The 23406-nt window shown below is 44.5% G+C and overlaps 1 protein-coding gene across 1 annotated transcript in view; it reads left to right on the top strand.

Moving 5' to 3' along the window:
• LOC122927086 overlaps positions 1-23406 on the top strand; it is a 640428-nt gene that overhangs the window by 256164 nt on the left and 360858 nt on the right. Inside the window, exon 12 of the mRNA XM_044278664.1 lies at positions 6299-6583. Coding sequence (XP_044134599.1) covers positions 6299-6583 — 285 coding nt within the window. The remainder of the gene's footprint in view (positions 1-6298; positions 6584-23406) is intronic.

Consider the following 23406-nt stretch of genomic DNA (forward strand, 5'->3'; position numbering starts at 1 on the left):
TCCACGCTGTTTTGAAGAATTTTTGGGAACACATTTTGAGGTGGAAATGCTCCCAAATCACTGCCAAAATACTCTGGTGTGAACTGGTCCTTAGAAAGAAACCAGTGCAGGCGATTCTGTGATCTAACATTGACAATCTCTACTTATCACTCTGTGATCGGTATGGTCCTGACCCCACTGATTAGCAGATCGCCGTCACTATAGTAATGTACACAGCGCTCACTCTGTTCATGTCTGGTACTGCAGTTTAGCGCCATTTACATGTATGTTCATGCTGAATTAGGGCTGAAGTGACATCATACACAGCAGTATGGAGAGAGGACCATGAAGGTGAATGGACCTCAGGCTCTCTAATCTGCTGATCATTGGTGCCAGGGCCAAGACCTTTCATGACCTATCCTAAATATCTCTCTTAATCTACTTGTTATTTCTTGAGATACATTTCATTTTTTAAAGTCTTAGATTGAACTATGCATCTCTATACCTTGGTATAAAGTTGCAAGAAAAAGTAAGTGAACCCTTTGGGTTTACCTAGATTTGTGCAGGGGTTGGATTACATTTTTTAATAGGTTCCCTACTCAGCGGCAGACACGCGGCGTCACAACACATGTTTACATATACATACACCATACATATATGCAACACACAGACACATAAATACACCATATATACACTACACACAGACCACACAACTTTTAAAAAGCCTAAGGAGCTAAACTATGGAATGGAAGCGCTCATCTCCAGCTGTCGCCCCCAGAGCACCGGATCAGGATTCAGCCGGTAACACGGTTCTCCGATCCGACTGTAATTTTAACAACCGGATCTGGAGAACCCGAGGGAACTGGCTAAATCCCATGCCTGGATTTGTGCATTGATTGCTAATAAAATATGGTCTGCTTATTATCTATTAGAAAATGACCAGTAGAAGGCTCTCTAATCACCGAATCACTAGACATAGAAAAGTATATTGTGTACTAAGAATGACTAGGACATCAATCATAATTCTATATAACCAGGATCAATATTTCTATCAAATTATAATCAAATGAAATAACAGAAAACATAACTAATTAAGATCCAAACTACACTAATTGACAAAAACAAATGATAATGTACCCTTGCAGTTATGTATCAGGCAGATATGTAAATGATTACAGGTGTGTTCTGATGAGATCCTGGTTCTTACCACAAGAGGGGGTAAAGGTGCTTCCCTCGCTCCCTATGAAAAGGCTCTCAGAGGCTACTTTTAGGTAGTGTATCATTTGGTGAGAAATTGTTGACAGACTTTGAGAGGGGAGCATCAATGGACTGGGAGAAGCAGTATGATCATTTTTACAAATAACCCGCTATCTAAGCTGTTCTGACCTAGCTGTTAGTAGATGTTGGGAGCAGTGGTTACTTGAGGGCACGCACACATGGGGAACAGGCTCTGGATGGCCCAGACAGACAGTCAGAGTAGATTGTTTGATCTGCTCACAAGCAGCTCCTACAGTTTCACTGTCCACCATCCAGACACAGGTGGCGCCATACTTCCACACCTCTGTCTCTTGCCGGATCATTTCCAGGAACCTAGCAGAAGGAAATTTGTTACATGTTCTGCTATTGTCAGCCACTGTTCCCTTTGTTTGCAGTCATGTCATGAACAACACATCTGGACTGCAACCAATCCAGTATGCCTTTGTTGTGGAGTGGCACACTGCTCCCACTGCTGGTGTGATGATCTGGGGAGCCATTATATACAACAGTCAATCATCCCTGGTAGCCATAAAGGGTCACTGACAGCTCAGCGATATGTGCAGGACATGGCAGGGCTTCCAACTGGCATTTTCAACAGGATAATGCTCGCCCACACAGCTAGGGTTTTCCCAGGAATGTGTCCTCCAGATTACAACACTTTCATGGCCTGCCTGGCCACCAAATTCATTGCCAATCGATCATTTATGGGTCCAGCTGAAACACCAGCTTCAGGAACCCCTAAGTGTGCAGGGTTCACAGGTCCAGCTCTGACATCTGTGGGCAAATATAATGCCGGATACCATACATAACCTGTATTCCCTCATGTCCTACCATATCTCATCTTGTATCCAGGCTAGAGCTGGTCCAACAGGGTACTAGAGGCTCCTTTCAAGTGTACATATTCATAATGAAAACCTGATCCAAAGGAGGAACACTAGCATAATATCTCTAAACAAGCAACTTCAGCAGACCAGAAAATGGTTTTAAATCTTCCTCTATTATATCATCTTTAGTTGCCAGCTGCCTTGGCAACCGAGCTCTGTATTGTATCAGGAGATCTGAACTTATGTCTATTGCAGGGACTGATAGCCAAAGAGTTGTAGAAGAACAGGCCTGATCCTGGACATATTAGTCAGAGTACACCCCACACACACTGTAGGCCCTTTCTCACAAGAACTTGTCACAGAACTGATGGGTTACTTTAGCATAATATTTAAGAAGTTCATAATTAAAAAAAAAAATCTTTAGGGACTGGTACAGTGTCAAATGACTGGCACAAGGCAAATGTGATGCCCATATTGAAAAAGGGCTCTAGGTCCTTCACAAGGTGATTATAGACCAGCAACTTATATTGTGGAAAAAATGTTTGAGGTCCAAAAGCCTGCAGATATGTTGGTAAGGCTGATTAGTCAGCCTACATTTGTGGGCGGGGCGGAGGCTCTTCATATACGAGCCACAGCCTCACTCAGGCAGGTGTTCTCAGGTGCACAGCTGCCACTGGGTGTCATTAGCAAACTAGCTTCTCTGGTGGCAGGAGTCTTTCTTTGCAGAATGGAGCTTGTTATTTTGCTCTTTGCTACCGTAGCATGCACGCGCCATACTACGTAAGTAGGTTGGGCAGGGCCGTCTCTCCAGGCCGGTCGGATCCGACTTTGCTAGTGAACGGGAGGCTTCGCCTCAGAATCTGCTACCTCAGGTTTGCTCGTTTGGGCCTAAATACTTCCATTTGCTTTTCAATTTTGTTTCTTGGTAATAGGAGTTAGTTCCTATAAATCTTACTAGTTTCACTTTGTTTTGTTCGTCTCGTATGAAAAGTTACTTCAGCCGGGTTGCTGTAAAGAAAGAGTTACCCGGGCTGCACGTGATGTCATGTTTGGAGATCGGACGCAGCGTTTATTGTTTAGGCCTCTTGCTGTAGCTGTTCCTTGCCATGTGTCTCCCTCCCCCTCCCCCTGCTACCACCATCTTTAGACTTCATGTATTTCACTTTTGTAAGCCGTGTACCAGGGTGGGCTCCCCAGGATACAGCAAAGTCACAGACAAGGAAGCAACACTGACACCAGCTTTATATGCAAGAATATAAGCTTTACTTTAGAAACAGTATTAACACAAGTACAAACAGTATAAGTAATACCCCAGGCCCACAGTCACCGTCGCTGTCCAAGGGACAGGCCTAGCCTGCTGGCGTACACAGCAGAGCCTACAAGTCGTACTGTGCCGCTATAGAGGACACACCTAACAGACGCAGGAGAGCCTGCAAGTCAATGACTGCGCTGCAGTCCAGTACAGTAAGGCCTAACAAAGCTATAACCCTAACTAGCTAATACAAGGCCTAGGCTAGTCTCTGTTACTTTAGGCGCCAAACAGTAAAGTACAATTGGTAATCAGGTGTACTGACCTGCGTCCGTTCTGGGCCCTAGGATGCAGCTTACCCGGGATGGCCACCAAGCTCTCAGCAACCGTGCGGCCTTGCTTGATGCTAAGGTTTTCTGTCCATACACTGGAACTGGTTTTCCTGGGACAACCTCTCTTTCAAAGAGCTGGATCCAGACACGGGACAGCAGATACTCTCCTTCCCTTGAGTGTCCATTCACTGACGGACATCCGCAAGCCAGGATGGAATCGAATTCAGTCCCTCACAGCACAATCCTTCCACCATGTCAGATCAACACTTACTGGTGCACCCAGAAGCATGCTGACTGTGCTGCAAAACAGCGGCCTCTAGTGCCCGGAATGCCAAATGACAGCTCCAGTACAATTTAAACATAAATATACAGGCAGAGCTTCTCCACAATCTCACACTTTCATGCTCTGCTGTTATCCTGAACGGCATTTACACTTTCGGCTTTTATTTAATGTCTTATGCTGCATCCGCACGTCCTTGCTGTACTGCACTTTTCTACTCTTGGTTCATATTCACTCAGATTGGTCTCACATTCAAGCTGCGCTCACCTGTTGGCTGTTACATCTCATTCCGTCCCCAGCCGACAGCCGGATCCGTATTACATGCCTGTTATTACATGTTGTATACTCGGCTTACAGCCATAGCTGCTACTGTTACTCTGTTTTCATGCTCTGGACGCACCACCCTGGTGTTCCCACCTTGCTCCACTCACAACCAGAGCTGCGTTTATACCAATTTTCATGCTCTGCTTATACCCAAAGTTGTGTTCACACTTCTACTGCTACACCAGGTCGTATACCCCACTCACCAAAGCCGCTTTCCATGTCTGCTGTCACATCAAGTTAATATTCCGTTCACATCCAAAGCTGCGTCTGCATGTCTGCTTTTCACATCTTGTCCTATACTCCTTTCACTACTAGAGCTGCGTCCACGTGTCTGCTTTCGCATCATGTCAATGCTCACTTTCAGATTGCATTTATACCATGCTTTTCATGCGCTACCCATACTCAGAGCTGCGCCTATACCATGTTTTTAAGTACCACTCACATCCAAAGCTGCATTCACCCATTTGTTGTTACATCATGTGTTGTACTCTGCTCCCACTCAAAGCTGCATTCTCCTGTTCATTGCTGCATCATGGTTTTGCTCAATCTCACCGGGGCAGTCTGCACCCACCGCTCTGGTACCTCTCTCCCGACAAACATAACTGCCTTCTTTTCAGGCTTACGTTCCCTTCCTCGGTGGTCTGTTACATTCCATAGGCCTACTTTCTGTTTAATCCTGGTTCATATTCACTCAGACTGGTCTCCTGTTACTTCTGGTTCGTATTCACTCAGATTGGTCTCCTGCCCCAGTTCACCAGCTCCTCAGCGGAGGTCAGTGGGCCAGTAAGTTTCCTGCTATGTTTTCACAAGCTGTTCTTAGCGAACTTGCAATGCCCCAGGCATTTCATGTTTACGTTTATGGTTTGCGGTGGTTAGTGTTTTATGTATGCACGTGCTTCGGATTACTAATGTCTATATTTTTAACGCCTGTTGGCAGTCATGTTCCTTAGGCCACCTTCTAGCCAATCCAATCATTCAAGTCGCTTCATATGCCGTCAGGTCAGGCTTACGTTTTAATTACTTATCGTCACCGCAACATCATCCCTCTGGCTTTGGGGGCCCTATGACTGATCCGGCCTCATGGCTCCGGGGGCCCCATGCCCGTTTTTCATGTTTTGTTTGTTAAGGGTACAACATGGTTGTAGGCTGGTTAGTGTCCCAGGTTTGCTGTTGGAGGGGGTCATGGTTATGCGAATCCTCAAGGCATTCTGGTGCTGCATAAGTGGTTTATTAAAAAATAATCATAAGCTCTTCGCTTATAGGACCTAACGACTGGCATCGTCATTTGTAGTTTGCCATTTCATCTGATACTTGTCCGGCCATAAGGGGCTCGCTGGAGTGGCTCTTGGCTTAGAGGATTTCACAATTGTCATCGACATTGGTAGGTCATACGGCCATCTGATACTATTTTCCATGGCACACCTTTCAGAAGTTTTCTTTTGTTCATTTATATTTTTTTAGATCTTATAGGCCTACCTACGATCATGGCTTAGGGCACACAACAAGCCATTTAGTCAGGTCAGCTAAGACACGCCTAGCTGGGTTAGGTTGTTCCCGTTGTTTCTCTCCCTAGGGTTCTTCGGATATCTCTTGGCCGTAGCCATGACCACAAATATATATGTTTGGTTATCCAACAAAGGTTTCGCTCTTATATTTTTGTCTTTTTGAACACACATATATAACGTCACAAAGATTTTTGGCTACCACGACACTACTGTTTTCTATACCATGTGTTCAACATGAAGTGTTTCTGTGCTATTAGATAACAATCAGACCACAATTTACCAGTAATCAATGACATATCTCTGAACGAGAACCTGCCACAAACCTCATATCAGACAGAGATTCTCTCTATATCTGTGGATTTATTATCAAGATTAGTGATTGCTGATTGATGATTATTTAATTCATTTATATGTGTCAGACCTGAGAAATTACAAGATGAAAATTTGTGAAAATCCCTAGGGTGAAATATCATATAAACCATGGAGAACATCTCCAGACCACTTAATGATCTTGTGTCTTTCTCCTTCTTTCTTCCCTCACTCTACAGACAGGGTAACGTTTATAGAGCGCAACAAATTATATCTTATTAATAAAGTAACTAATGTAGATCCAGTTCTGCATGATCTCCGGGACCTAAAGCTACTGACTCAGAAACAGTACAATAATCTGATGAAAAAGAAAACATCTGAACAGAAGATGAGACAACTATGTGATCTAATCGGACACTGGGAGAATGATGGGAAGCTTAGGGCGTATGAAATACTCCAAAAATGTGAAGAAAAGCTCCTCAAAGACATTGAAACATGGAGACATGTTACATCGGATTCCTCCTGTAAGTATAGAACATTATATGACACTTGACACTTTATCTTCTGTACAGCTTATATCTTCTGACCCTTAAATGTGTGACATGCGCAATATACATCAATGAATGTTCTCTCATATCTGCCATAATTAGTAATACGTAATTATTATTACCAGGATCGCACGTGTTTAGATGTTTTTCTTTCTACTGCAAATTCTGATGCTTAACGGTTATGGACACCTTCAGGGCAATTTTTTATAATTGATTTAACTCACTTTTGGTTAAAAATATGTTTTTATTTGGTCTTTATCTCAAAAATGGCTGAACATTTTTAATACAGGGGTTAAAAATCAGTCTATTTGCAGAGTATCACTTCTCAGTCTGGTAGGCTGACAGCTTATGTAAAGCCTTATCTCTGATCTCCTGACCTCATAAACATTCATTATAGCTAAACTCTTATCACACTGATAAGATTGTGTTTATGTTTATGAAGTCAGGAGATAAAGACTGAAAAGTGATACTCTGCAAATAGACAAAGATTTTTTAACCCCTGTAACTCAAAAATGGCTGAAGATTTTTAATAAAGACCAAGTGCAAAAAATTATTTTTAGCCGAAAATGAGTAAAATGTAATAAAAAAAAATAGCCCCAAAGGTGTCCCTAGCCTTTTATGAGGAAGGAGTGCAACCAAATGACACCTAACACAACCTACATAATTATAGAGCAACCCAAATCATAAATATGTATCTGTGAACTTTATTGGTACATATTCAATCCACAATAAGTGAACATAGTGGAGTCCGTAGTGCAAAATAGAGGATATATATATATATATATATATATATATATATATATATATATAATATATATAAAAAAATTTACATCTTCATCATCCAAAATTAGATTAACAACAATGTAAAGCTGGTGGCATTGTGTGGGCCATCGTGGCCAGTAGGTAGAAGCTTGAAAGATTTTAAATGGGGATGAGCAAATCGATTCATTTCGAATTTCACAAAAATTCTGCTACCAAATCCAAGGTTTTGGCGATTTGCTTCAGATGAAACTTACCTTAGCATGTTGTTTGGACAGTATAAGGATATCATTAAGTCAGGTACATGGAATCAATAGGTAGAACAGTCAGCACCAACCTCATATTTTTTTTTCTATACTTGAACAGCCAGCCTTATTTAAAAAAGAATCAAGTTTTACATTTCATAAGTGTTTTGTCTGCACCCAGCACCAGCAACATACCTTGTACTGCAAACGCTGTACAATTGCACCATAAAAAAAAAAATAGTTTCAGTTTTACTACCATTTATAATTGCAAATTTTAGTACATCAATACCAATGTGTTCGTAGAAAGTGACAGATAACTGCGCCTCTTTTACTTTTTTAATGACAGAAAAAAACTGCTACAATTCTGCTACAGTGTATAATTAAGCAGTTTATCGCATTTTACCAGTGTGTTCGTAGCAGGGCACATTTAATTGCACTTAATTACCGAGGTGCAAATCCGCTACAATGAAGAATGTTCAAAGAAAGATAAATCCTCAATACCTAAAGATACTGAGGAAGAAAATAAAGTATTGGTATTCTTTTGCAGAGTGAGGGAAGGAGAAAGCAACGGCACATCAATGGTTGTACCAGTGTGCATTTCAAATTCTAAAAGGAGGAACAAGAAGGTATACGCCTATGGACTACTGGATGCCCAGAGTGATGTCACCTTCATTGATCAAGAAATCTGCAAGAAATTAAAAGTGGCTACAGAACCAGTGAAGCTTAAACTTACCACATTGACGGGGAGAGACACATTAGTAAACAGTCGAAGGGTCAAAGGACTGAGAGTTAAAGGACTTCATTCAAACTGCACATTGAATCTACCTCCAGCTTATACAAAAGATGATATACTTCTAGATTGAGATCGCATACCTACCTGTGAAACAGCCAATAAATGGGAGCACCTATCTGTCATATCTCATGAAATGTCCCCGCTGAAGGAGTTTGATGTTGGACTGTTGATAGGCTATGATTGTCCCGAATCCTTGGTACCAAGAAAAGTAATCACAGGAGGAAAGGGTGAATCCTACGTTGTTCAAACTAATCTAGGATGGGGTGTTGTTGGAGGAAAACAACAGATTGCAAACTCAAGACAGGTGAAAGGATTGTGTCATCAAATATCTGTCCAAGAGTTGCCAACTGTAAGTCCAGCAAAAGTAATCAAGATCCTTGAATCCGACTTTGGAGACATAAGTACTAAAGAAAATAATGTATCCCAAGAAGACATAAAGTTCGTACACTCTAGAAGAAAGGATTCAGCAGAATCAACAAGGTAATCTTGAAATGCCTTTTACCTTCTAGAGAACAACCTCGTCTGCCAAATAACAGAAATCTTGCCCTAGCAAGATTGAAATGTTTGAAGAAAGGGATGGTAAGAAATCCCAAGCTCAAGAATGATTATTTGAAATCCATGGAAGGCATCCTCGAAGAAGGACATGCAGACAAAGTTAATAACAACCTAAAGAAGGAGTAGTGTGGTACATCCCACATCAAGGTGTTTACCACTCAAAGAAACCAGATAAGATAAGAGTAGTATTTGATTGCTCAGCAAAGTACAATGGTGCTGCATTGAATGATCATCTACTTAAAAGACCAGATCTTACAAACACTCTGCCTGGAGTACTCTGTAGATTCAGAAAGTATCCCGCAGCGGTCATGTGTGACATTGAAAATATGTTCCACCAGTTTCATGTGAAGAATGAAGATAGAGACTTCCTGACGTTCCTATGGTGGGAGGACGGAGATACAGATTCAGAGCCAGCAGAACACAGAATGAAAGTACACTTGTTTGGAGCAGCATCATCTCCAGGTTGCGGCAATTATGGTATGAAGTACCTGGCCAATTAGAATAAAAAGGATTATCCATCAGCAGCAAATTTTCTAAAGAAAAACTTTTATGTAGAGGATGGTCTCATAAATCTAGAGTCCACAGAATCTGCAATCAAACTCATGAAAGATAACCAAGAGTTATGTGCAAGAGGAAATCTGTGCCTTTATAAATTCATCTCAAACAACAGAGAGGTATTGGAATCTATCAGGGACTCTGAACATGCAGCAACAATGAAGAATGTAGATCTCAACTATGATCATCTTCCAGTCCAGAACATACTTGGATTGGGATGGAATGTAGAGAATTACAAGTTCTTCTTTGAAGTATCTATTGAAGAGAAAGTTGCAACTAGACAAACCATTCTTTCCGCAGTGGCTTCTATATATGATCCATTGGGATTTTTGGTCCCAGTAATCCTCAGAGCAAGAGAAATACTACAAGAATTATGCAGACAGAAGTTGAGATGGCACAAGCCCATATCTGAAAATTTGAGGCCAAGGTGAGAGAGTTGGATAAGAGACTTGCAAAACTTGAAAGAAGTTTGGATACCCAGATGTTTTGTACCTCATAATTTCGAAACGTACAAGAAAATAGAACTTAATCACTTTTCAGATGACAGTAGTTGTGATTATGGTCAGTGCTCCTACATCATGATGTTAGTAAAAGAAGAAGATTTACCTAAAAGTCAATGGAACTTGGCCAAAGCTCTAGAAGTTCAAAAGGATGAAGACAAACTGTAAGAAGAGTGTTGTTACAAATAGGAGACTCAAAACTTGGCAAAAAAGGAACATGTCTCACTACTCCATTCAAGTTGGAACGTCCTATACAGAAGTTAGTTGTTCTACTTGAGAGTGATAAAAGACACTTGAGAGTTGAGAACATGATGGAAAATTCCTCAAATTCATGTTTATGTTCTACCACTGAAACAAAGAATTATAGGTAATTTTGGTGGGAGTGTAGCTGGTCAGCTAAGACCTGTCCTAGGTTGCTAATATGGCTTATATGTGTATACATCTAGACTTGCCAATAACCTTAGTACAGTTCCTATGTTTATATGTTAAAGACAAAAGCAGAGTTATTTACTGTTACTTCATGTTTTAGGATGTCATGTAACGGTTATATATTGTGTTCACAGAAGCAAAAAAGATAATATGCCTTTAAGATTCATTATATGGATGTAAAGTAAGCTCAATGACACAGCAGACACAATAGAAAGCATAGAGTTGAACTGCTGTTATTGACATGGAGTTTTGACCAATCACAGCCAGCCTTACACACAGCAGGAGTCTTGACCAATCTCACTCACAGCCAGCCTCACACACAGTCTGTGTGGGAAATTCCCCTAGCTGGAATCATTATACACCAGAGGAGAGGATCTGAACAGACATTCACTACACTAAGAGTTGTGTTTTATGGAAACAAGAGGCCAAAATAGGTATTTAGAACAGTTATATAATGTTCCTATTGTTAATGTAGTGATTAGAACTGTATACTGAACCAGTTATGTGTGTTTACTTACAGTTCCACCAAACCTTAAATTGCAAATTGCATACAAACTGTGAACTACTAATACCAGATCATAAGCAATTATATAGAGCAAACTGCAAACCAAGTAACCAAGTTGAGCAAATACAACTATTGGTTAACCTCAGATATACCTCTCAGAGAGATCCTAAAGTGCTTAAATTTCTTAAATATCTTAGAGAACAGATACTGAAGAGAGTAATATATCCACCATTTTATGTTGAATGACAAGATTGAACAGTTGAACCACCATCTTATGCATACCACCTTTTGTGATACTTTATTCAACATATGTTTTGTACATGGACTATCTGCTGCGGAGGCGGCAGTGTTTATATGAAGTTAATAATGAAGTTATTTCAAGCATTTGGTGTGCTTTATAAACCAAATGTTTCTATAGAACGACGCTAGAGGAATTGCAGAGTAATAGACAGTCTGGTTAGACCAATAAGTCATATATCAAGATTCTTCTAATGCCACAGCACAAAAGGCACTTCATAGTGCTGCACCTGCCACAGTTTGAGCTGAGACAAGCCCCTCTGATATGAGCATTGGCGCATTTCATGCTCCGATGCTCTCCCTTGCCCTGCTCTGGATCATTCTTTGTTTATATTTTCACTGGCTCGGATGGGCAGGCTAGGGCAGTGATAAAGCTCAGCCATCAGTGCTGGTGATGTCACCCGGCTTATTGCTGGGCGGAACCTTGTGCCTAGCAGTCCCTACGGAGTAGGTGATGATGCGGTACATCACCGAATCTCCTAAAAAAGCGTTTGCCATGCGTAATTCAGCGCATGGCAAAGTGGAGCATTGGAGCATGAAATACTCTGATGCTCATATCACAGGGCCTGGGTGAAAATATTGGATATGTAAAAAAAAACTGTAGTACATGTCTTCAATGCAGTTTCTAATTTATTCACCAAGAATACGATGTTTCAACCACAATGAGTCTTTTTCAAGCAGAGTGACCAGAGCAGATGAAAATGTGGGTATGTCTGGGTTCAGCTCTGAATCCGGACAACCCCTTTAAGAGGGGGGAAAGAAAACAAATTGATAAAAATAAAGAGCGAAGGAAAAAAGAGAAAAAATACGAGCCCTATGAGTGCCATACAACAATTTTTAGGTTAATTGGAGCACTTTGGGTAGTATTGATTCATACCTAAATATAATTTTTGGCCTCTTACTATTGAATTGGACCCAAAATTAATTTCAAGAAATTAGCTCAGCTCGTTTGACTGGGTGTGCATTGCCAATGTATATACAGTTCTCCTGCTTTTCAATCATCTCCTGCACATTAGTTTGTTGTTTGTTGTTTCTGGACAACTGCCTCAGAGCAGAGCCATCAGTGAGATCTCATGGAAGTCTTTGCCTTAACTATAGAGATTTACCTTGGACAGGTCTCTTTTAAATCTGGTTTCTTACTAAATACGTGCAGGGGTCTATATGGGAAGGGAAGAACGAGAGTATAATGGAAAGAGACAAGCCAGATCAGAATCAAGAAAGAAAAAACCTAAACGAATCAAACCAGGATCAGACAGGGAAACCTGTTCAATACCAGCAGATCAGGCAGGGAAGACCAAAAATAGACAAATCAGATATGATACCAAGCCAGGGTCAAAACCAGGAAGAAGCATTAAGGTCCAAGGCAAAGTCAGGGTCCAAATCAAAGGTCAAGAATCCAGTGGTCAATTCACAGAACAGGGCTAGTGAGGTAATCTGAGGATAATAAAAACAATCACGTTGCCAGCAGGTTGCCTGATTAAATAGGGCGCACTTCAACATCATGTGACCCGTGACATCAGTGTGCCTAATGTGCAAGCACCAGTTCTAATTGGCTAGCACTCCTCTACAGAAAGACCCAGCCAGTCAACTTGCAACCAGACGCTGGCAGCACTGTGGCGAATAGTAGCTAACAGCTAGGATCATTACAGAAAGAGTATGCAACGTGTGTTTACTCGAGTAATCATCTATTGTTTTGAGTCTCTTTGTCACGTCTGTGTCATGGTCTTGGTTTTGTTTGCTGTGACACATTAGCCGTGCATCTGGTTGCCAGGGGCAACGCGCCGTTCATTCAGCATGTGTGTGCACATCCTCTTATCTTCTGGTTCCTTCCCTGTATGGTGCGGGAGGGGTTAATTCCCTGGCTAGGTGCATTCTGGGTGCGGCCTCCAGGCTCTTCTTATTCTGATGCTGTCAGTGGTCTCCCAGCCTTGGTGTGTGCTGGAGTTAAGCTCCTGTGCTGGAGATTCTTTCTGTCCAGCGTTAGGGCCACCTAGTTTGATATTAATGTCATCCCTATGTTATGTCCTCTTCCCTTACCTACATATCTCTTTGTCTGGTGTGGGTTTTGTTTGGGGTTTTGTTGTAAGTCTAGTTGTTGTTACATGTCTGGTCTCTTGGTTGTTACATGTCTGGTCTCTTGGTGTTTATAGTCTAGCATGTTTGCTAGACATTTTACCTGTTTGTCTGTGCCTTCGGAAGAGGGCCTCAGGGTTCCCCAGAGGGGGAACTACAAGTCAGTGAGCAGCTCTGCCTGGACCGCCATGCATCCTGTCACATGGGGTTCCAGGCAGTTTCTAGTTCACTGGATTCAGTGTTTGTTGTCTTTGTGCTGTGTTCTGGGAGGTGATCGGGTTAAAGTACAGAGGCACGGGTTCCAGTCGTTGTGGCCGCAGCAGGTAAGTGCTTGTTGTTGTTGGCTCTTAGCTGCCTATACAGTTGCTCTTCACTGCCTTTCTCTGCCTTGCATCTAAGCTGGGTGAGACTCCTGTTCTTCTGTGTCCTGGAGGAACAGGATGTCTCAGGCCCTGACATTATCCCTAGGGATTTTCAGGAATTCCAGGGGCCAAGGTTCCTGGGTATGAGCCGTCCCACTATCTGGGTTCGCTCATACGATTAGGAGTCAGTGCGAAGATAAGGGATGCTCTACGAGGTGACCTGCTCCCTCATCCCGGTTCCAGGCCTAGTTGCTGCCCTGTTTACCTCACTTTATACGGTGGGGAGTTTCCTCCACTCCCCATCATGACACTCTTGTTCCAGTCTAGTTTGAGTTCCTTGTGGTTTCTGATTCCAGTTATTTTTGTAACTACATCAGGAAGCACTGTATCGCAGATCCCAGCGCTCTGGGCCCTCTGAAGCGTCTTCCATTTCAATTTTGTTATTGTATTTGGTGCTCCAAGAGCTGCCTGGTGAGTCTGGCTAGTTTCACACTAACTGTAGATTCCCTTACGTCCTACCAGCAGCACAGATGGGGTTAACTGCCCCCCGTGGACTGGTAGGACCGGCGGAATGTTTAATGAGCCCAAAGAATAAACCAATAAAAGAACTCCAGCTCCCTTAAGGGAGGGGTTCATCCCCCAGCCCACCGTGTTTTTTTCTGTCCTTTGGACAGGTGGACTGGCGAGTTTTACTCTCTCCTTGTTGAGAATTGGGGACGTTTTTTGACTCTTTGAGCCATGAGTGTTCCCCTTTTTTTCCAGTGTTAGTGCGCTTATATATTGCGCCTCATTTTCTGCAAGTGGATTAGTTCTACTTGCCTCGGTCTCCCCCTGTGAGTCGGCAGCGCTCCGCTGCATGGCTGGTATGGGCGCCGCCATGACCGGAAGTGACACGGGCCTTGCCGCGGCGTCACTTCCTGTCCCTCGGCCGGCCGTTCGGTCCTGACTGCAGAAATTCAGGATAAAGATTACCGGCCGGTTTTTTTTCTTCTCCAGGGGGGATGGAGGTGTGGTGGTGATCACCACTTATTCATTAACCTTCTCTTTTAGGGAAGGCTACAGCTGATGAATGGCAGTATCGTTAGGGGGAGGATTATTTTAACAAAGACCACTCCCCTGGGCGGAGCTACTCTATTTAAGCTCCCTGCTTCCATTCAGTCGGTCTCTGGCTGCGCTGCTCTTACAAGCAAGCTCCAGAGTCTCCTGCATTTCTGTGATATTTCTCTATCCAGACGGGATTTTTTGCCTTTCAGAGCCTATTACTGACTCCTCTGGTTCGTGCTCCTAAAATCATGGAGGGTTTTTCCCTTATTTCTTTTAGGATGTTTTGATGTTTTAATTGTTTTCCCTTTCTATTTTCAGCTATGGCCTCTCCCCAAGAGCCCAATCAGCTACGGAAAACAGCTACCAAGAGGAAACACCTGGCTTGCTATGATTGCAATACGCCTCTTGATGAGAGCTGCCCTTTCTCCAGGTGTGACAGTTGTCGTTCCACCACTGCTACTGAGCCTTCGATGCAGGACATGTACCAGTGGGCCAAAACTTATGTTGACGATTCCATTCAAGGGGTCGTACGTCTCCTTAATGAGAGGCTACCTGTTCCCTCCCAAGCTCCTATGGAGGTGAGCGGGGGCCCCGATAGGCCTTTACCCCTTTCTGTGGGGTCATCTTCTTCTGAGGAAGAAGAATCGACTTCTGGCTTTTTTCCACCGGAAAAGACTCAGAAGCTTCTGAGGTCCATCAGGTCGGGGGACCATGATGTTGACGTAGGGGAGTCTTCCGATCCCGCCTACCGGACCCAGCGGGTCTTTAGGGCAGATGAGACCCTTCTCTCTGTGATGCGCACAGAGTGGAAAAAGCCGGAAAAAGGCCCAGTCCTTACCAGGAAATTCAAACAAATGTTCCCAATGGCTAAACCCTTAGTGGAATCGTGGGGTTCCATTCCTAAGGTGGACATGGCAATTGCCAAGTTGTCCAGGCGCACTCTGGTTCCTGCGGACGATGGGTCTAGCCTGCAGGACCCTCTAGATAGAAGGACAGAGTGCACCCTTAGACGAGGTTACTCGGCTGCCGCCGCTTCCGCCTCGACTTCCATTGCTGCCACAGAGGTCTCGTCCTTCCTCAGAGCCAGGTTGAATCAGATCCAGACGGATGTCGACCAGAGTGTCTCTCGCGATGATATCCTCGCTGCCTTCAAGTCCGTCAATTTGGCCATGGACTTCCTATGTGACACAGCCCAACTTCAGTTAAAGTTGGCAGCCAAAACAATGGCTTTAGTATCTGCCGCTAGGAGACCTCTGTGGCTGAAACCTTGGAACGCAGATAATGCGTCCAAGTATAACCTCTGTGGGCTCCCCTTTGAACCTGGCCGTCTATTCGGATCTGAATTAGACACCATTATGGAGGGTCTTTCAGATAAAAAGGGGAAGAGTCTCCCCCAACAATCCTTTCGAGGCAGGGGTAGACAAGCCCGCGGGGGCCGGCCAGGACAGCAGGTTGGACGCAGAGATTGGGGGGGGCCGCCTAGAAAATTTTCTAGGCGCTCCCGTAAACCCACCAGGGAGGCAAAACAAACCTGACTATGGGCCTCTCTGAGGCTCTTGGATAAGCCCTGCTATCCCTGTCGTTACACTTCTGGTTTTTCCCGTACCCCTTCTCCACCTCCCTCTAAGGGGGCGTCTTTTACCGAGACTCTTATGGGCCCAAGAAATCCCGCATCCTTGGGTCCAAAATATCGTTGCCATAGGCAATCTAATAGACCTTGTTTTTCTCCCCCCAGGAAGTCGCAGTTTTTTGCCGGCCAGGCAAAGAATCTTGGAGGTCTATGTTCAAGACTACCTTTCCAAGGGAACCCTGGAGGAGGTACCGGCAGGGGAGAAGGGTCTAGGGATTTATTCTCCAGTATACCTGGTTCCCAAGAAGACGGGAGATCTTCGGACGATCAGAGATTGAATACTTCTCAATCCCTTTTTAAGGAGGACCAGATTCCACACGGAAACTATAAGGTCGGTCAGCCACCTCCTCAGCTCTGGAGAGGTGATGGCCATTCTGGACCTCAAGGCTGGGAAATTTTTCACGATCACGGTCCAGATACTAGGAGTAGGCAGACATCTCCAGTTTGCCGCCCCTCCCTTCGGAATCTCGTCTGCCCCCCTGACCTTCACCAAGGTCATAGTATCGGTAGTGGCAGCATTGAGACTCCAAGATCTGACCATTGTCCCTTACTTGGACATCTGGCCTCTACTTTCCCATCTTCTTCATGTCGCATTTTTTCTTCTGCTCCACCTAGGTTGGATTGTCAACTGGCTGAAGTCGAACGTGAGCCCTTCGACTTCTATCCGTCATCTAGGATTCTTAGTCGACTCTCTGGAGATGTCCCTCCAGTTGACACCAGAAAGAAGAATGCGGATACAGGACCTAGTAAGGGTCCCTTATGTACCACAATGAGTCTCCATATGGACCCTCATGAAGATGGTGGGGCTCGTGTCAGCGACTGTGGATGCAGTCCCTTGAGCTTTATAGCACCTCCGGCCCCTTTAGTCGGAGGTCTTAAACAAACGGAACGGCAGCCCCCTGGGGCTAGATTCCCTGTGCCCCCTATTCAACCAGTCCCAACTTTCCCCCACAGGGTGGTTTTATCTACCACAGGGGAAGTCTATGACCCAACCAGCTTGGCTCATATTGACCATGGACGCGTCCCTAGTAGGCTGGGACGCTCATATAGACGGGTCCCCAGTTCGGGGATCCTGGTCTCCTCAGGAGTGGCATCTTTTTTCAAATCTCCACGAGATGTGTGCTATCCGGCTAGCCCTCCTTCACTTCGCCCCTCAGATTCGGGGCAAAGCAGTGAAAGTCCCGTTAGACAACAGGACTGTCGTGCTTTATATAGACAAGCAGGGAGGCACAAGATTCTTACCCCTTCCGTCTGTGATCGGGGTAATTCTGCGGTGGCCAGAGCTGAACTTATCCCATCTATCCGCCACTCACATCTGAGGCTCCTTCAACGTCATCACGCACCGCCTAAATTGCGGCCTATCGACCATGGAATGGTCACTACATCCGGAGATCTTCAAATAGTTAGTCCTCAGATGGGGGATGCCATAGGAGTATCTCATGGCAACCGAGTTCAACGCCAAGGTACAGAGGTTTTGTTCCCTAGACAGGGAGGTCAACCCCCTGGCGATAGGCGCTCTGACAACACCGTGGAGGTTCAGGCTGGCGTACATCTTCCCTCCCCTTTCCATGATTCCGAGGGTATTGATGAAAATCCGTCAGGATCAGGCCTCGGTAATAGCCATCATACCATTTTGGCCCAAGAGATCCTGGTTTTCCCAGCTCATTCAGATGAGTCGGGGACAATATTGGAGACTCCCCCCGGAGCAGACCCTGGTGTCATGGGACACGCATCTCTGCCCAGATCTGCACAGACTCAACCTGACAGCCTGGAGGTTGATCAGTCCCTTCCCAGAGTGGATGGGCTCTCTGAGTCGGTCCTGAGAACTTTATCGCATTCCAGAGCAGAGTCTACTAAAAAGGCCTACTCCCGGATCATGAGGATCTTCACCTCTTGGTGTAGCTCCAACCAGGTGGCGTTTGCAGATCCGCCCCTCGCAGCGATCTTACAGTTCCTTCAGGATGGGATGGACAGAGGTCTCGCCCCATCTACCCTAAAGGTCCAAGTGTTTGCCATCTCGGCCTGTCTTAACAGACCATATTCTCGGGACCCTCTCATCAAGCGCTTCCTTAAAGGAGCGGAAAGATTGAAGCCTACAATACTGAAACCCGTCCCTCAATGGGATTTGTCAGTTGTTCTCAGGGGGCTAGCATCCCCCCCCTTTGAACCCTTGGAGGAGGCAAGTTTTAAATTTTTAACACTTAAGATGGTCTTTCTTCTGGCCATAACTTCGGCCAAAAGAATTTCGGAGCTACAAGCTTTCTCCGCGTTATACCCATATACCATGTTTCTACAGGATAGGGTCCTTTTAAAATTTCTACCTTACTTTAGACCTAAGGTTTCAACCTTTCAGAATATTAATCAGGTAGTCTCTCTACCTGTATTACTCTCTGCCTCCTCCTCTGATGTCCCAGTGCGACATCCACTGGATATATCTAGATGCCTTCAGATCTATGTGGATAGATCCAAAGAATTCAGGTTGGATGAAAATCTCTTTATCCTGTTTGCCGGTAAGTCTAAAGGCCGTAAGGCGTCTAAAACGACTATTAGTCGCTGGGTCAAGGAAGCTATCAGGGAAGCTTTCACCTCTCAATCCTTAGATCCTCCGGAGTTTGTGAGGGCCCATTCTACAAGGGCCGTAGCTACCTCTGTTGCGGAGAGAAGTCTTCTCCCCCTAGAGTTGATCTGTAAGGCAGCTTCCTGGAGCTCTGAATCAACCTTCATCTCCCATTATAGGATTGATGCTAGGGTATCAGAGTTTTCGGCTTTTGGGCAGACAGTTCTTGCTTCTGCCGAGCATGAGGACCCTCCCTAGGGGATTCTTCTTGCTATCTCCCCATCTGTGCTGCTGGTAGGACGTAAGGGAATCGTTAATTTCTAACGATAATTTGTTTTCCCTTAGTCCTAACAGCAGCACACAAATTTCCCGCCCTAAAGCATTTTTTTCTTGTGATATACACGGTGGGCTGGGGGATGAACCCCTCCCTTAAGGGAGCTGGAGTTCTTTTATTGGTTTATTCTTTGGGCTCATTAAACATTCCGCCGGTCCTACCAGTCCACGGGGGGCAGTTAACCCCATCTGTGCTGCTGTTAGGACTAAGGGAAAACAAATTATCGTTAGAAATTAACGATTCTTCTAGCAGGCTGTTTCAGCTGAAAAACAACCTGTCAGACAACATCAAATCTGGCATAGCCAGAAAAGGCCAAAGCAAAGTCAGGCCCATTGACAGCATTAGTGCAAGCATTAGTTTTTGTCCTGCTGAGTCCCGACACTAATGTCAGAAACAGGCCATGTCTTATTATAGTTAATGGACTCTGCTGTGGTCAGGTAGTATCCTGCTATACCAGATACAATGCCTTTGTAAAACCTGCAATTTTGTCAATATAACCAAATAATTTCAGAATGCAGATCACTCACTCACTTTTCCGATTAAAACATACATAAATTGCAATAGCACAGGTGTCATTTATGTGATTACCTGCACATTATGCAATTTAATGTATGTTGGCAGCATATCAAGTAAATAAAAAATAGAATTTTAGAGCATATAAACTATATATCCAATCCTATTTTATTGAATATTTCTAGTGCTGCAAAACACTTCATTATCAAACATGATCGCAAAGTGAACTCCTTTCGTGCTTTTGCTATTGAGAAAGTCTCCTCTCATCCCAGAGGAGGCGATCTCAAAAAAGTGATTCTGTTATGAGAAGCTTACTGGATATTTAGACTTAATACCAGAATGCCTTCCGGTCTTAATTTAAAAAGAGAACTGATGAATTTTTATCAATGAATTGTTTTCACAACCTGTTTATGGTAATCATGAATTTGAATACACCATTGTTTGTCGATGGACTCATCTTAGATTTTAACATGAATTTGACATTGTTTTGTTATGTGTCTGTTTACAACATGTGGTTTTTGTTACACTGACATAGCAGTATATTAATGTAGACTATGCTTTTTGGTATGCTTGTCAGTGCTACACCCACATGCGATTGCTACCAGGTGCATGATGCTGGTTGGACCAATTTATTTTCTCCTTTCCACCCCCACTCAGTGGGAGTGGTATTTTTAAGGGAGGTATTTATTGTCTCAGTCCAGCACCAACCTGTGTTACGACTAAGGACTTTGTCCGAAACGCGTCAACAAATTTCCGCTTGTGTCTGCATTGTCTGTACGTGGATTTATGTTGCTTCAATAAATGGAAGATTTCTACTGCAAAGCATCCATAGTGCCGGATTTCTCCTTTTCTTCTCATGTTTTGGATCCCCTGGTCCTTCCGTGCACGTCGAGTACTCATATATAGGTGAGCTGGTATTGTAACTCTTTGGTTTTCTCATCTCTGGGTCACAGCACCCTTATGTTATTTGTGTTACTGCCAGTATTGCAGATTAGGATTTTCATTAGGAATGTCTATAGGGACAGTGAGGGTCAACTGTTTGTTACGTTTAGTGTTTAGAGACCGAAGTAGGGAAAGATTTAGGAAATAGTCTATTCCATCATCTGCTCACCATATCATTCTCAACGTACATTTTCGTCATTATCTCATTGCCATCACAATTAGAGATGAGTGCATTTTAGAAAAATTAGATTCGCCGGTTCACCAGATTTTTTTTGAAAAAAATTGCTTTGATCTAAAGATATTTGCGCAGAATTACGTTAAAAAACTGCTATTTCCTGGCTGCAGAGAGCCTTTATAGTGGTGTAGAACAATGTGCCTTCCAGTAACACGCATAGGGAGTCCGCTGTGGTAGTGAAATAATACTGTGAGTCAGTATGACATGCAGATGACAGGGGTCGCTCTTAGAATCACTGCACACTTATTTGGGCAGTCACGGGGCCAAAACTGACCAAATAACTCAAGTGTGAACTCAGCCTTACAGGTCGATGTTACCATCAAGAAGAAGCACAGTTCTTTTACACCCTCGTCAGTTGACTCCACATAGATGTCTACAGAACCTGTTCTATTAAACGTTTATACAAGTAGAGTCCCCATGACAGAGTGGAGAGGGTGTCAGCAGTAAGTTTGTGTTGACGTCACTGATTAATTTGCCCTTCCTCTGATCTGTCAAAGCAATAACCCACAAAAAAACTGATTTTGTCTGTGGAGCATATGCCTTCACTCGGTCAGCATTTGCTCAATAATCCATCAGTATTGCTAATACCAAAAAAACAGGAGTGGATGTAAAACAGAGATGACACGTGAATTGAATATTTGCATGTCTTCTGTGTTTTGTACCCACTCCTGCTTTTGGCTACCAAATCATAAGCCAATTCTGATGGGACCATACCGGCCTTACAGCTGCAACACAGACAGGATCCATTGTGTGTCTCATTTTTCCTTCCTTCTGACAGATCAGAAGAAAGGTCAAATAAATGATGATGTTAGCCAAGCCGAAAGCCAAAATAGTGGACCAGTCATGAAATGGGGTGGGTGGGAACAGCATGAAAAGTCCACAGAATGGACCTATGACATAGTGGTGAGGTGGAAGCAACATGAGGAGACCACAGAGTGTCCCAATGACAGGGTTTGGAGGTGAAAGCAGTATGAGGAGGCCACCGAGTGGCCCAATGACAGTGTATAGAGATGGCAGCATCAGGAGAAGGCCCCCGAGTGGCACAATGACAGAGTATGGAGATGGCAGCATCAGGAGAAGGTCACCGAGTGGCACAATGAGCAAGTATAGAGGCAGCAGCAGCATCAGGAGAAGTCCACTGAGTGGCACAATGACCGAGTATGGAGTTGGCAGCATCAGGAGAAGGTCACCGAGTGGCACAATGACCAAGTCTTGAGGTGGAGGCCGCAGCATCAGGAAAAGGCCACCGAGTGGCACAATGACCGAGTATGGAGTTGGCAGCATCAGGAGATGGTCACTGAGTGGCACAATGACCAAGTCTGGAGGTGGCGGCAGCAGCAGCATCAGGAGAAGGCCACCGAGTGGCACAATAAGTGAGTATGGAGGTGGCGGAAGCAGCAGCATCAGGAGAAAGCCACCAAGTGGCACAATGAGCAAGTATGGAGGTAGCGGCAGCATCAGGAGAACTCCACTGAGTGGCACAATGACCAAGTATGGAGTTGGCAGCATCAGAAGAAGGCCACCAAGTGGCACAATGACCGAGTCTGGAGGTGGTGGCAGCAGCATCAGGAGAAGGCCACTAAGTGGCACAATGACCAAGTGTGGAGGCGGCAGAAGCAGCTGCAGCATCAGGAGAAGGCCACAGAGTGGCACAATGAGCGAGTCTGGAGGTGGCAGCAGCAGCATCAGGAGAAGACCACTGAGTGGCACAATAACCAAGTCTTGAGGTGGCAACAGTATGAGGAGGTCAACGAGTGGCACAATGACCGAGTTTGGAGTTGGCAGCAGCATCAGGATACCACAGAGTGGCAAGGTGACATAGTGTGGAGATGGCGGCAGCAGCAGCATCAGTAGACCACAGAGTGCGAAGGTAATATAGTGTGGATATGGCAGCAGCAGCAGCATCTGGAGATCACAAAGTGACCCGGTGACAGAAATGGGGCGGTGGGGGGGCAATACCAGTACCCGCTGACCAAGGTGGGTTAAAGAAGAAGAAGCACTTGGCATCAGATTTGTGTGGCATCAGGCGGGTGGCAGCATCAAAGTAGTAGCCGAAGCAGGTAGCCAGAAGAAACCAGTCTCTTTTTTTTCAAGGTTTGGGCAGCATGAATGATCTGATCAGATGCATCAGGAATTGGTGGGTGGAAATCCTGGCTAATCCACGCTTGATTCATCTTGACAAAGGTCAGTCTCTCCACATTTTGGGTGGACAGGCGAGTTCTCCTTGGGGTAACTATGGCCACCTCCGCACTAAACACCCGCTCTGATGCCACACTACTGGCCGGGCAGGACAGCTTTTCCAGGGCAAAATCTCCTAGTTGCAGCCACAAATCCAGTTTGGCTGCTCAGTAGTCCAGCAGATATTCAGTGTGCGTTGGCAGGGTGCTGTCCAAGTATGCCAACACCTGCTGGTTCAGGTCCTGCTCCAGTACTACCTGCTGCTGCTGCTGGTGTGTAGTTTATTCACTATG

The sequence above is a fragment of the Bufo gargarizans genome, chromosome 2 (genome assembly GCF_014858855.1).
Source record: "Bufo gargarizans isolate SCDJY-AF-19 chromosome 2, ASM1485885v1, whole genome shotgun sequence".
In the NCBI taxonomy this organism is placed as follows: domain Eukaryota; kingdom Metazoa; phylum Chordata; class Amphibia; order Anura; family Bufonidae; genus Bufo; species Bufo gargarizans.